Raw genomic sequence first — 16,395 nt, 5'->3', positions numbered from 1 at the left:
ACTAGTTATAGACAAAGACGTTGTTACCTTAATAGTCCCGCAACCTTTCTTTAAAAGGTCCAAAGTCAGTTGGTTGTTGAAACTTATTCAAAGCTTAGGAAGAGCTAATTGTAATTCAATCAGGCTAGGATATTGAGCAGAAAATAAGTTCTGCTCATTTTTGAACACTTGAGTACCTGAAAGGATTAAAGGAAAAAATCTTTGAACGGAAATTGTTTCTTTTCTACTTTTTTTTATTGTTTTCCAAACACATCATTTGTCCCAAGACGAAACCTAAAACTAAGTGTCAAAACAACTACCACGTAATCAATTTTTGTCCAAATTTAGTTACCTATGAGAGTACTTTGTATCTGCTATGGGGTGTTAAGGGTATCATAAATTACTCATTAGCAAACCACCCAACCTCCATGAATTTATCCATGGTAAATTCTGCAAAAGAAATAATTAATTATAGGAATTAATATGGAAAATGAACAGAATGAAATTAATGAATAAACAATTTTGTGCAATTTTTGTCAATATACCGTATGGTTCAAATAAACCATCCAGAAGCTATTGTCAGGGCGTCTGGAAGTAATTTCATGTTGTCAAACTTTCTGTACCTTATAGGATGAAATCTACCGTGTTAGACTCTCGAACTATATAACGCTTTTCCGGCTGATGTTTGACTTCTGCAACCTTTTTTAATAGTGACACCAAAGAGTATATACTGTTGCTGTTAATTATATAATTCCTAGTAATATATGTTGTTTGTATACCGTTGTTATACTCGATAGCGTCAAAATATGTCTGTCTTACCCACCAGTCGGTGCGGTACATCAAATTGAAAATGCTTGCAACCCCGATCATATGATGATATAACCTTGTATTTCTATTAACCTTGATAGTGCATACCTTTTTATGCTAGTAAAGTAACCCTCTGCAATAAAATTAGAAAATTGACAGGTGTCATTAAATACAAATGAACTATTGATATTTTGGGGATACCATCGTTGGCAATAGGAATATTGTCTAAATTGGAGTGAACGTGAAAACCAGCTCTGCATAAATATTATAAAAAATAGAGTAACATTGATAGACAACATATCTGCTAACAGGGATCAGTATAAACTATATTGCTCTTTGCTTGTTTATATGTACAAAATATTAAGTATTTGTATCAATTATATATAATCCTTCGAATCCGAAAAGATTTGTAATTATAATCATAATTGGAATCAATAATAATGATTGATTCCAATTACATTTAGTAACTAACAAAGACTCATAAATATAATCTACCGAATGAAATTATTTAAAAAACTATATGCTGAGGCAATCAAATCCTTCAGCTTGGAGAAAGTGATGCAAACAATGTGTTTTTCAAACTCTAAGGATGTATGCTTTAAATAATAATGGATAATATTTATCACATCTGTATGGTAATTGCGGTTGAAAATGTATTCTCCGTGAGATATTATAAAGTTTCATAACACTAAAATGAATGTTTTGCTCTGATTTGGAGAGGGGATGGAAACAGGACTATGTGACAAAGACAAGCTAGGAATCATTCATAAATATCTATGTTATAATATTTAAGAAATATTTACAAATAAATAAACACAATGTGAGTAGATTCGATACTTGGTTACTCCTAGAGAAGGAAATATACGTCATGCATATGGACTTCCCAGGTAATTGATAGGTTATACGGAGTAATTGTACTCTTTACTTATACTTAATCAGTGCAACTTCATCCAACCAATAGGGCATGGGTGTGGTTTAATTCGAAATAAAATCTGTAATACGAGCACAACCTAGTATATATATTTTTTTGTCCCATTACATAATTTTGTCGAATGACCTTCTTTTAGTAAATAAATCCTTAAAAAAATTAATCCCTGTTGTTTCATTAAATTTTTTCTTACAGGGCGAATTGGGGGTGACAGTTTTTTCCATTTTTAAATTTGCAAATACTTTAGATAATTTTTTTATATACGAAAACGAACTCAAACTGCTTGCTTCATAAATCAAGTAAAGCAAAAATCAAAGACTGGAATATTCAAATCGAGTAGTATTACTTCATAAACCATAGCTACCGAAACCATACGACGTACGTTGTAGCGTATAGTTATAGGACTATAAACCGAAAACATTTTTACTGAAGGAAAATTTGTGACGCAAAATATGATATATGCGATTATTATTTTTAAATTTAAAATTTTATGTGCCCCATCGGTTTTTAATATATAATCGAAAAAGTACCCCTACTTGATACTGGAACCGGTACTATAATATTTTTATTGTGGTAACAATAACATTTAGTTATATTTAAGAGTATATTGTAACTAATTTTAAGTGTAAGAAGTTTTACGCTAAAAATTCATAATTTTTTTAATTCGATACAAAATTACAACATATGTATGGTTTCAATATCACAAGATCCAATGCCTGACTTCTGAAATTTGTGTCTAAGTATAAACTATTTTTCTGTTAATCTAATACCTAATTGTATAAGTTTCAATTATGTTTCACTCATAGAATAACTGAAGAATCATCGTCATTGGATAACACAACTCATGGTTTAAAATGTGTGAAAATAAACGCGTTGCTTTAAAATGCAGGCATGTAATTATATAGGATATTTATTCTTTAAATAATGGTAAAAAAAATCTTTTATTTCTGAAAAAGATATAATATGTATTCAGTAGGATTATTAACAGCGTAAAATTAACATCAGTTAGTTTCACTTTCTTATATATATTCTTCGTCCTCATTTTATTTGATCACATACAGCCACGACGGTTCTTTGTATTTGTATATTGTAGTTATTTTTACTAAGAAGAGGAATTTCAAACAACAGATGTGTATATGAAACATCCATCCATTCAAAAAGGTTAGTAGCTCAAGAAGAAAAGAGAAATTTAAACTAGTGACGATAAAGGCAGCACCATGAACATCAACTTACAGCCCATGATGTTCATAATAATGATGGGCCTCTTCCATTTCGCCAACTCCAAAACCTCAGTATTCATAAATCCCGACTCTCCTTTCCTAGTCAAACAAACTGCAAACGGAGAGATTTTACTAAGAAAATCTCCAACATTTGTCTCCTCTCGTCCAACATTCAACGCCTTGAATGAACTTCTAGACCTATATCTAAATAATCAAACCTTCATCAACTCCCGAACCTCAACTGAGCGACCGCCCTATTATCCCATCTTTAGCTCCACAACCCATGGTCCTTTCTTTACGTTCTCCTCTACAGATTTTAGTCAGTCTCATAGAAAGGATCCATCATCTCATGATAAAATCAAAAAGCCTCTTTCAAATATGATCCCGAACAATAATAATTATTCGCGCCTAAAACCCTTTCAAGTCGTTACATTAAGTCCATACAAAAACATCATTGACAATTCTAGGAATAAATGGCCTCTCTATAATTTGTCATCGTTTAAAGGAAATAACAAAGTAAGGTTTTAACATTTTTATCCTTGGATTTATATTTTATAAATGAATTCTTAAACTCGATTTTTGGGTGAATAATTGAGACTTTCAGGAGTGCACTTATATGGATTTTAATAGCAATTCAATTCAATTTCTTTAAATTTGAAAAATAAATGAGGTTTTATGGGCTCAAATTATGTCGAAATGTAACTTTCATTGCAAATATTTAGAATTAAATTAATTTAAAACAGTCTGAACAATCGTTTTCTTTTTACATTATGTCCGAGGCGTCCATAATTTTTTTATAAAAACCATGAAATGTACAATTTTTGTGAAAATTGACTTAAACTTAAAGTAAAATTCTAAACATAAGGGTCATAATGCAGATTATCAATTAATATTAAAAAAACACTAAAATCAAAGTTTATCAATAATTTATTCTCATTAATTTAAAAACAAAGTGGAGAAACTTGCTTGTTAGCTTAAGTAGATTTATGGTTCTAGGGATACATTTCTTCCATCGTAAGATGTCTCTTTTTATAATAGCACAACTGACGTCACTATATCATTTTATGTCATTTTCCCTTTTGCCGTGTACAACTTTTCTTCCCTTCTCAGAATTTGCCTTGTTAATTCTGTTAAAAGAGAGAATTCATGGAATTCATATCTCCGTAGTTTGTACAAAGTAATACTAAACACTCTTAGTGGACAAAAAAATTGTCCCTAAGAACAAATTTTTTATACAAATATTGATCACATGGTATTCCAGAGCCGTCCGCAGGGGCTGTAGACCCATCCAAATTAAGAATTTTTTTCATTTTATTATAATTTTTTTTGGTATGTATAAAAAAGTTATGCTCGAAAATTGAGGTAATTTTTATTTTATGAAATGATTTATTTTCATATAAAAATGTAATTCAGCTAAATTATGCAGCAGAGAAAAAAATATAATATTAGATTGAATCCTTAAATTTTTGACCAAAAATTTAGTTTTTTTGTCAACAGCTGGGAGTTTTTATATTATTTTTCCAAAAGTTTAACTTTTTTTAAAAGCTATGGAGTTTGAAATCTTTATCTAAAAGACATTATTTTTTTTGTGAACAGCTGTCAATTTATTTTTCCGGAAAATTTAATATTTGAAATTTAATTTTTCAATTTTTTTTTTCAAAATAATTACAAAATCAAGATCCCTCAAAATATAATCCTGTAGACGCCCTTATTAGGTACTAACGGGAATACCCAGCATTGCTCGGAGTTATTTGGCGTTGGCAAAATGATAGACAGACTTTACTTTAATAATATAGATAGTACGTACTCCCTTTTTCTTTTCTTTTTTAATTCTGAGCTTCAGCTACACACGCTCGTTGCTACACTATGTTATTTCTTAGATTTAAAAAAAATAACACATTTATAAGATATTAAGTAACCACTTAAAAAATGAGCCCTTCACAGACCAACACACAAACTTTGCTTTATTAGTATAGATTTATAAAAAATAACATCTAAAGTTAACATTGTTATTAATTAGATCAAGTAGTCACGCAGTTCTAAAATATTAGGCAAACACTCAAAAATTAGGATTCGACCAACATTCAGACAAACTTTTGCTTTATTAATGTAGATAACATCATGTTTATAGATCAAAACATTTTATTTCGTCTCTCCTGAACAATTTTTAAATGGCCTGAGAGTACATTTTTCTTCTAAATAAGGAAGCGTTATGTCTTACAGTTTGATTTTGCCACATGTTCATTTAATTAAGCAGATATCTTATTATTCCTAATGTTTATTTCATAATTTATGACGATTTCCTCTCTCTTTGGTTTTAAGTCATAGGATGAGATAAAAGTATGTACTATACACTACGCATATTTCGACATAATTTGTGGTTGGATGATAATATCTTACAAAAGACTCACTTGTTAATGATTGCATATATTTTTTACTAATTCATGTAGTATATAATACATAAATTAGTACAAAATATATAATATATATGTATAATACATCTTGACTGAAGGGTTTTCAGAATCTTTCTTTTTTTACTTTAAAAGGTCACTTGTTTGGAAAACGGATTGACTACCATTTTGTCACGTAGTCCCCTCTTAGTTCCCATTTATCAAAATGGACGTGAAGGATACATTATGCTATGAAGCGTGAAATTTATAGTCATTCTTTTTATTAATGACATAATTTGACGAGACGAGACAGACTGTGTGTGTATATATTCCTATGTCGTCATAACAATAACATTCATTTTTATACAGCATAAAAAATTGCCATAACCAAAGTAAATAAAAGTATTCAAAATCGTTCATATTTCAATTTTTCTTTTGTTACACACTTATATATGTGGCCATCAACATAAAAACAACATAGAATGATTTTACTCAAAATTGAGCGTGGATTACATTTGTATTCTTAGATGAATTATTCTCTGTTTATATCAAAAAATTATTCATATTAACCCTTTTGAGAACCCGTAAATTGCACATACATAGGCTAAATGGATCGACAAAATAAAAGAATGATAAATCTTAAAATCAATTAAAGGCTCTAAATTATAGCCTAAATTCTTACGTATCTAACTCTTCCAACTAATTTGAAGTCGATCCCATAATTAACCGAAACTTTCACTTTAAATAGCTCATATTGAGCCTCACGATAAACGAATAAGAAATTAATTGATTTGATTTGAAGGCCCATTTGAGGGTCATTATAACTATTTTAAACTAAAGATAACATTCTTTTCTATTTAACTTATATCACAAACTTGAATACCAAGCCTATAATTGAATCAAATGAAATATTGGGCTGTATTTATATATATGAAGTAAATAAATAAATTGGGATTTTTTTCAATTTCTGGACTTTTACTCAAGATTGTTTTATGTTAATGATATTTATAATCATATAATTATATTGATTTTTCATTTCTTCCCATTTTATTTTTTAGAATCCATTTAAAAGTCGACCTGATCAAAGCTCTGACTATTTGAGTTCAGTCTTCCAGAACATAAAGAGAGAGAAGGACACTAGTAATGCTCTGAGATTTGATTTAAATAACGACATTCCCTCTACAAGTTCCTCAAACTTAAAGGAAATTTTTGATTCGTTAAACACCAAGAAACAAACGGACCGCATCATTGTAGATCGACCAGATCTTCTAACTATTTCTGAATTTCTTCCTGGGCCTGTTATTGTAACCAATAATCAAGATAAAATCCTAGACAGTTCGGATTCTATGAGCACAATTATCCCAGGAGCAACGATATCAAGTACTTCAACCATGACTACATCAACCACAAGGCGAGGAGTAATTTCATCGGCGTTTTCTCTGGCTCCACTCATCATCCCAGATCCTATAGAAATTGTACCAGAAATAACAACAGCAAAAACAACTACTACTACCACCACAACTACAACAACAACAACAACAACAATGATGACGACAACTACAACTGAGCCAATCACAACGACCGAATCCTCTCAATTCGGTTTATCTAGTATATTCTCTATGATTTCTCATCAAATGGAGTTCATAAGCAATAGCTTCCTTCAAACAAAGAGCTCAACTGCAAGTAGTGAGAGCGCTTTGACTCAAAGCTCTACTTCAAACAATGGAAATGGCCTTGATGCTAGTGCTGCTTTAATCCCCGCTGTCTTAGGAGGAGTAATTGGGGTGGGACTATTTGTGTCTGAGCTGGCAAAAAGTTCATCCACTAGCGCATCTAAAAAGCGACGAAGAGGAGGTGGCCCTCCGAGACGAACCTATGCTCAAACAAAGGCTGTTGAATTTTTGAGGAAACAGCAACAAGAAAAACAGGACAAACGACACAAAAAGCCCTTTCTTCCAAGGCAAAGGAAATCTTCGAATGCTCTAAGGCGCTCTGGGATCACCCAGTTTGTTGCTTCTGATGCAAGGCGTAATCCTATGGATCAAGGTGGAGATAATTTCTATTATGACTACTTTAGGTCGGATTCATTCGTGAATACGAATTAGTAAAATATAGAACAAACAATGTAATTTATTATACAAATATATATATATATATATATTGTTTCGCCATGAAATATTTTCCTCTGATGATGTGTCTCTCTTTCTACTCCATTCAGCGGTCTCACATACTCTTAACTAGGATTTATATTATTATGTATGTATATGTGGATTAGAGTGGGTCTTAAATTTGAACCTTTCAAAATTTCGGGGACATATTCGGTACATAATTTAGGTTTAAAGGTTGTTCGTGCGATTTATTTCACTATGCCATTTTTGTTGTTGATGGACCAATATTGCTTCGAATGATTACAAAAAAATAATTTAATAAAGAAATAAATATTTACCTTTTTACTACTTTCAAAGATGCTACAAAAAAAATAATTGCGTATCTTACTAAGAAAAAAAAAGTGCGGGCTATACGTTGTACAATAATAAATAATTAAGTGTCATTTTTTCATAAATAATCATTTTACGATACAACTATAGAAAAACTATCGACAGATTATTTATTTATTTAAAATAGTTTCTTTCTTATAAAATGCTCAATTTTGATTTATAGTGACTTTTTTAAGGTAAAAATATAATGAAATTTAGAAAGTTCAAAGACAATGCCCAACCTCTAAGCAAGTGATTCTCAAGCTTTTTATTACTTTTGAGCCCATTTTTATTTTTGAGACGAGCAGATAATTCTGTTGGAATATTTGGTCCTACTATTTTTTATACAAGATTTTTAATTAAACACATTTCACGCGGATTTTTGATGCCGTATTTGCAAGTTGGGGAGCCAAACTATATAATGGTGACGTCTACAGGTGGAAGAGGGGAAGGGGTGATAATTTGGATTTGTTTTTTTTTATAATTGTCAAATTTCACTAAAAACTATGTTTAAATTTTTGTCAAAATACTATTTGAACGAAAAATCTTTTTTTATAAAAGAGAAATTTGTACATTTTCCCCCGAAAATTATGAGCATTGAGCATTTTTATGACATATATTAAATTTTTAGGGGTGTTAAAGATAAAAAATTCATCAAAAGTGGGAGACCCTATGGTCACTTACATGAATCACAGATCACTGTTCTAAACATTGATCACTTTGGCTCAAATTGTCGAAGTAATATTTTTTTTTTTTATGAAAGAGAACATTTTTGAAGAATGTCCCCCAACATTTCGAAAATGTACACATTTAAGGACCACTCTAATGAACATAATATCCAAGTATATAAATACTTTTATATTGTGAATTGATTTTCTCAAGGTAATAAAGAAGCGATGTAATATGCTGACTCTCTCATTTATATGTTTTTAAAATAAAAAAATAGTATTATTGTTATGAAAACCTCCTTTTCAACATTTCTTTAATTTTGCTGTTATTGTATTTTTATTGTTGAATAAAACGGTTCATTATTATCTCATTATTAAGAAAGTGCAATTCATTATGGTCTCATTTTTATATATTGGTTTTTTGTAAGTGTCTCCATTCAACACAGGACACGATAGTCATAGGATGCACATATGTAAGTACAATATAAATCATACATTTCTATTAGTGATGCAGTGTTTTTATTTCCATTCTCTCTCACAATCTTAATCGGTTCTAATAGTAAAAATATACCAGGAATTGTAACATTTGAGAGACGTTCAGAGCTGACTCTTAAACTTTTGGATAAAATTGTACATTTTCTCACCATTTCCGGACGTTTTTATTTTTAAAAGCAAATGAAAACGTAGAATTAAAATAAATTTTATTACTAACGAGTAGAGATAGGACGGGTTTAGATCGGACTCGAAGTACCCGGATACGGTATAAGTAATCTTGTATTATCCAAAAGTATCTGAGGCCCAAACTGGCTTCGGGTACTCGAAGTATTAGTAAACTTGCATTCTCTGAAAGAATCAGATAACATTACTGGCTTCGAGTACTCGAACTAATACAAGATCTTAAAAAAGATCTAAGGAATTTTTCGGATAGGCATAAAATATCGTTAAATAAAGATAGGATGAGTCTGGGATGCGGATCCAAATAATACGGGTACGGTATAAATCACTTGTATCATGAAAAGATCTGAGGGATTCTTCGAATGTTAAAAAGCCTATAAAAATGTTTATTAAGAATAGGACGGGTCTGGAATCCAGATTCGAATTATTCGGGTACAATATTAGTAAAGTTGTAATATACGAAAATATCAATTTCCGAACTGACTTTAGCTTCAATAACTTTTACTGATCTTAAAAAGACTATAATAGTGATCAATAAAAATAAGAGGAGCGGGGATTCAGATCCGATGTTTGGGTAGGTTAATTGTAAATTTGTATTATCCACGATCTGAACAAGCTTCGGGTACTCGAACTTTACAGATATTAAAAAACTTATAGTATTACTTAATACTTAATCCTCGTTAAAAAATATAATATTAGTTATATCGAACGTAGAATCTATATTTATCTTTATTATGTAGTGCTTGGAACGTCATCTACATAAACAATTGCAATATGCAAATGTTATTATAAAAATAATTAATAATTATCTTCTCATAGTAATAATATTGGGTTATTGATTCTTTGTATCATTCATCTTGATTCTATTTAATTTACATCTGAAAATTTGGCAAAACACTTATAATATTCGAAACAAGTATCCGTTAAATTTTGATTTCGGACCATAGGGACTAATGAATCGTTGGATACCCCCCCCCCTTTTGCAGAATTTTTCATCCCCGTTCCCTTAAAGAAAAATAAAGTAACAGCCGGCTCCCCCCATAAAACAAATATGATAAGGGCGCCTTTGATGACGTCAACATTATAAGATACATGGGCTGTAAAATTCCTTGAGTTAACAAACAAAACACGTTTTATTCGTTCAAAATTATTTTATTTTATACATTGTTTTGGAAATAACAAAAGTAGCGTAACACAAAATAACTCACAAAACTAAATAATAGCAGGGGCGTCCGCAGGATTATATATATATATTTATTTTTTTGGGTTTTTTGAAAAAAAAATTAAACTTGTTGGAAAAAAAATTCAAATATTATTTTTTTTGAAAATTTAAACAATTCACAACTATTCAGAAAAATTAAATTTTGTAGAAAAAAATTATAGTAAAAAGAAGAAGAAATCGAGGAGGGGGGCTACAGTCCCTCCAGTCCCTGCAAACGCCCCTGAATATATTGTCATTAAATTTTGACAGCTGTCTTGTGAAGGTTATAACTTACTGGACATGATACCTTCTAAGTGTGAAGCCTGGGACCTTTCATCCCAAGTGCTATTTTGGCCGCCCCAATTGCAAATACAATCCGGGCTCAGTGATTCAAGATAAGGATTCTTTTTCGCCAGCTATTAATAATTTCTAATAATATAGGGCAAAACGTTAGGAAGCAATGGCCTCCATTTAATATTAATTATAGTCAAAAATATTTTACATAGGAAAGTTTTATTTTGAAGTGAACAAAATGGAGGCATGAGATAAGCAAAATCATTTATTTTCCAGGGCCATCCTATCAAACGGGTTTTAGCGTTTTTTGAGCCCAAGGGTCTTGCATCTTTTGAATTCCTTAACACAGTCCGACCTGTAACATTTGATGTAATTTCACTACTATAAAGCATTTGACAAAAAGTCATAATCCTTATTTAATTCTGGTTCCACAAACTTATTTAATACATTTTAATTCAATTAATTTAATCATAATTTAGAAATGTATTTACGAAATTACCAATAAACTTTTTCAATCCCATTTTAACTTTATTTTAGTATCTTATAACCTTTTTTAAATATGTCGAATATTCTATCAGTCCTTTTATATGACTACTTGTGACTAGAATGGCAGAATATGCGTTTTTCAACCATTACTTTCAATGTTAGTGTCAAAAAAAAAAAAAAAAATGACATCGTCACATCGCAGAAACCGTCCGCAGGGAATCAATGAATTAACAAATTTAAAGGATAAAATAGGGGACACAAATTTCAAACATAGAAAAGATATGTGTGAAACTCATGGTGTAGGATATATTATGCTTTTTACAGGGTAAATTTACGTGAATTTCTTACCTATTGCGCCAGATTTGAGAGGAGTCCTGGAATGGGACACTTGTTTAGTTGGAAATATGACACTTAAAGGTAAAAAAACTTTAACTACTAAAAAGTGATGAAGGAACGGATCATTGTTGTAACTGCGGGTTGAAGATACATAGCTAAGTCCAGCCCGTGCATCAATGATTGTTAAAAGGGAGAACTTGGACTCGAAACTTGACTTGACTCGGACTTGAAGATTTTGTAGATTTGCGACTCGACTTGACCTCACAATCAAAGACTCCTGACTTAAATTGAACTCGACGGCTAAGACTAACGACTTGACTTGGACTCATACTCTATTTTATTCTGAATCAAAGAAAAGTCTGTAAAATATGGACCCTACATTATAATTGAGGACTGGAAATAGCTCAAAAGATTTATAAGGGCTGGATTTAAATATTTTAAAAAAAAGACTGTCCGGAAATTGCAGTATGATGACTTTTACTCCATCTCTGCTAATTTGTAACTATATTTATTTACATATTATTTATTGAGCCTTGGGATACATCATTTCCCCCCAAGAATCACAAGTCTGTATAAAAATCAGGCATGATGCAAGTACATGTCCTAAAATGATTGTAGCATTAAAAAATTTGATCCTTCATAACGTAAGAGTAATTTGATATTCTTATCCTTGGAATTTAAGTTACTTTTTTAAAACCTCTCTCTTCTTTACAGTGATGTGAGTTTACAAATTAGAGCCTACTACTTTGTACTTATTCAGTTAGTAAATATTATTATATTCCTTCAATTACAACAAATTTGTGGAAAAGTTACCTACATTGATCATGGGAGTAGACACACAGAATTCATCATCTTTCCTTCCGTTAAATCCTCATCCGAATATTTGTAACTCACTGGGTGAAACATTTCATTTTCCTGTTTTGGAAATTCTGGTCATTATTCAGGTAGATAAATAGCTCATAAGCAGTGACGGAGGGCCAGGAGAGACCAGGGAGGCCATACGTAAATTTTAGGGTCCCTAGCAACATATTTAAAATGGTGTATTTAAAATTTTGATATAAAATAAATGCAGATAATTCTATCATTTTAATCTTCATTAGTTTTAAAAAAATGTGTTTTTAGAAGAGAAAATTTGATTCTTATATTCTCTATTCTCTAAGGAAATAACGTATGGGCTGAAAAGTCCCTCGTTTAATGAAGAAAACAAACTTTTTTCGTTCAAAATTGGCTATTTAAAATTGTCATTATTATTTTTTTTTTTATCGCTTTATAGAGCGGAGACTCCATAACACTTTTCAAGCTAAGATTGAACGGTATTTTTTCCCATCAAGAAGCAGTGTAAGATAAAATACACAAAATTGTTTTGGTCCTTTGCTTTAGAAATAAGGAAAGTAGCGTCACACTTAGAACAATAACTTGCAATCTAAAGTTTGAAGGATTAGAATTTTACTGAAAAGGACGTAAATTTAAAAAATAGCGCCATCTATGTATGAATTCCGGGACTTTTCCCACAATGCGTTATATCCTAATTCTTGTGTCTTTTAGGAAGGAAAAAAATTTAATTCTCGTTTTTTTAATATCCAACTTTTGAAATAAAATATTCATTGTAGGGAGAGGGCATGGACCCAGTGACCCCTTTGCCACTCCGTCATTGCAGTCATAATTAGTGTTGTGCCGGTCCTTATTTAGGACTGAAGACAGTAATCTTGTGCACTTCGATCAGGGGCTGATCCAGTTCAATCCTAAAACTTATAAAGTTCAGTCCTTGATGACGTAATTCAACATGACTTCTCCTTTTTTGAATCCGTTCTAGTACGGACTTTCCAAAGGACTTATAGGACCGGTCTCATGACTGAAATGGACCAAATAAATAAGGCCTGACACAACACTAGCCATAACAATCTCATCATGGTTTTAATTCATTTTTTTTAACACCCTGTATGTATATAGATGGTTCTCCCTGTTCTATATTCCTTTGCTGTACCATGTTTAGGAGCCTTTACATTGGAGGCCCTTTGCTCTTGTCTGACTTTCTCTAGTAAATATCATTGGAGAAGAAGGCTGACGAATATTCTCATTGATAGTTGGTTCCATTGGTAAGTAAATTTTCATTTTTTAATTATTTTTATTTGTGAAATATGACTTGAAAGGAACAGAACTTATAACTTTGTTGTTATAGAGTGAAGTGCTTATAAAAGCAATACATTACTTATTTTATTCAATTTTCATTCCAGCGTTATATTGTAGTATTGTAGATATTAGAGAAGGTGAGCTTTGGGTTTTTTTTTTTTTTTTTTTTTTTTAGGGGGGATTTATAAAGCATACGAGGGTTGTCTGAAAAGTTTCCGACCTCAATGCAAAGATAGCATGCCTCGTAAATAAAAGCTACTTACATTTATCTAGGATCTGTTGAAAGTTAGTCCGCAAAGTTTCAGCTATTTTGGGCTTGCAATTGATGTCAGAGTCGTTTGAGTAAGTTGAGGTGAGTATTTTTGTAGAAAATGACAAATACTGTTTGTTTGTTTTTTGGCTGGGAAAGTGATGGCAACTGTTTTTCGGCATAGTCATGGAGTTATTTTAATCAATTATCTTCAAAAAGGAAAACCATTACAGGATTATACGCATCATTACTTAACAAATTTAGTGCAGAGTTTTGTCAAATGAACAATTATTATGTAGAAAATGACCCCGAGTATTATTTGGACGGGTTACAGGGATGGGAGCATCGCTGGGAGAAGTGTATAGAGTTAAAAGGAGACCATCTGGAAAAAAAACAGAATAAATGACTTTTACCTTTGTCATTGTTATAACTTTTCAGGCCAGCCCCATAAACAATGAGGCGAAACAAAAAAACCTAATCAATATTTGTACAAAGTAGTTGAAAATTTTGGTCCACTAGGGGCACTGGATATACTTGAATATTATTCTATAACTAACAACATCTGTAGTAACAAGTTGAGTTCTGTAAAGGTTAGAAAAAGTAGTATACGTCATGAGGGAAAATGACAGAAAATGATAAGGGGACGTCAAATGTTATAAAAATCGATATCTTACGTGGAGAAATATCAGTCAGGCCAGGAAAATACTCAAGTCGTGTTTCACCATTTTTTTTAATTGTGTTGGGGAAGGGGACAGTTGAATTGTTAGTTTTCAAATTTTCCGACTATTTTCTAATTTTTTCCAACTCTAATATAAATGGGTTTTTTCCCAAAACAATATAGAAGTAACTTTTGAAAAAAAAAATTTTACAAAATAATGTTTCATTTTATTCTTTAAATGACTTTTTTTTCAAAAAAAAATATCAAGCCTTAATAAATTGTGTAAACATTGAATTTAGTGACTTTTTTTTTTTTCTATTTCTAAAAATAACCTTTTACAAAAAAAGACATTATATTTTTTTAAAAGACTTTTCACAATTTTTTGAATACTTAAATATTTTCCGATTGACATCCCATTATTCTGACTCAAATAATCCATGAGATGGTGCCACGGGGGGGGCACCAGTTCCTTTATTATACATGATACATGATCAAGGTTGTTGACCTCTAATAGTCATAATTTGAGCTTCTTGTGATGAAGGTTGAGAGTTATTTAATATCAAATAACACCCGAGTGCTTGAACCTGCTTGGTGTCTTTGCCGTAGCCTTAATCAGCCCATTAGGTTGGGGCTCACTTGGAAGTATTGTCTCCACGGCAATTTTCTAGAACCCTCGGGAACTAATAATCCGATAGCAGAATTAAAAATCTACTAAATTTCAGCAAATTATGAATTAGTTGGGTGAAAAATGGTAGGTTTGATATGGAATTACCTTATTAGTTATAAAGCTAAACCTTCTATTTATACAGAATAAGCCATCCTTAAAATGCCTACAACTTATAAGGCATCATTGAATAACATTCAAGTAAGAAGGGGGGCATATTTGATGACAATAATGAACTCCAAGACATTTACTGAGCTGTTAACATTATTGCCACCGATTACTACGAAGAGCTCTATTCATGCAGAATATGTATATGTAAAAAATGCTGATTGAACAGTGCAGATTTACATAATCTTTTTTGATTTTTGTCGAATGTTTGCGGGCGAGTTAGCACAATAATTCCAAGAAAGGACAAAAACCCCCGATATGTCATAAACTTATAGACCAATCACCCTGCGGAGCACAGTTTATTAAATATTATCTCATGTGGTTGCCGAAAGGGTTGAATCGACCCTTCCCGATATTATTAGAAAGTCTTGGAGAGGTTTTATACAAGGATGTAGGCTGCAAGACATGAACGCTATTTTACAAAAAGCGTTCGAAAAAAGTACTAAATGTACTATTATTGTCCTCAATTTTGAAAAAAAACATTTGATACACCTTATTAAAACTCTAAAAAATAAGGCTTCGGAAATTTTATGATACGAGTAATTGTGTCAATGATGGTGAGATCAAAAACGATTATGGTATGGTTAAAACCTTAAGAACCTATGAGCTGTCAAGAGGCTGTAAACAAGGAGATCTGATAGCGGCTTTGCTATTCATAATTGCAGTAGATCCTCTTCTCAATCAAATAAATAATAATAAGTTATTGAGAAAAAGCCAACCTATAGATGGTCTCTCTGTATATGCTTACGCAGACGATGCATCTGTTATAATCAATGGAAACACTGTATTGATAATAACATCATTCATAGAACTCAATAGAGTTTTATCATCCTTTTTCAAAGTCAGGCCTACAAGTTAATGAAGAGAAGTAGAGCATACACACAAATAATCCATACATTGTAAATAAATATCGGAATTATGGAACCACTGTGTCATAGATAACGGCCTAAATGAAGAAAACTGTCATAAAGGCATAAAGTCGATTTTTCAATAACTAAGTACAGTTGGTTAAATAAATAAACTTATTGCTAATACAAAAGAAACGTTCCAATTTCTTGTGGGCT

General features: G+C 31.3%; 1 protein-coding gene across 2 annotated transcripts in view; it reads left to right on the top strand.

The window, feature by feature from the left end:
- Nucleotides 1-2,704: 2,704 nt before the first annotated feature.
- Nucleotides 2,705-16,395, top strand: part of LOC121123090 (uncharacterized) — a 32,888-nt gene continuing 19,197 nt past the window's right edge. The window contains exons 1-4 of one of the 2 annotated variants that reach the window (XM_040718174.1): nucleotides 2,705-3,450; nucleotides 6,383-8,942; nucleotides 12,176-12,405; nucleotides 13,412-13,557. In XM_040718174.1, coding sequence (XP_040574108.1) covers nucleotides 2,932-3,450; nucleotides 6,383-7,429 — 1,566 coding nt within the window. In that variant the 5' untranslated portion in view covers nucleotides 2,705-2,931 and the 3' untranslated portion in view covers nucleotides 7,430-8,942; nucleotides 12,176-12,405; nucleotides 13,412-13,557. The remainder of the gene's footprint in view (nucleotides 3,451-6,382; nucleotides 8,943-12,175; nucleotides 12,406-13,411; nucleotides 13,558-16,395) is intronic. The other variant, XM_040718176.1, reaches the window with a different exon arrangement.

The sequence above is a fragment of the Lepeophtheirus salmonis genome, chromosome 8, assembly GCF_016086655.4.
Source record: "Lepeophtheirus salmonis chromosome 8, UVic_Lsal_1.4, whole genome shotgun sequence".
In the NCBI taxonomy this organism is placed as follows: Eukaryota; Metazoa; Arthropoda; class Copepoda; order Siphonostomatoida; family Caligidae; genus Lepeophtheirus; species Lepeophtheirus salmonis.
Note: the sequence above shows the minus strand (reverse complement) of the source record. Positions and strands in the feature narration are given on the sequence as shown.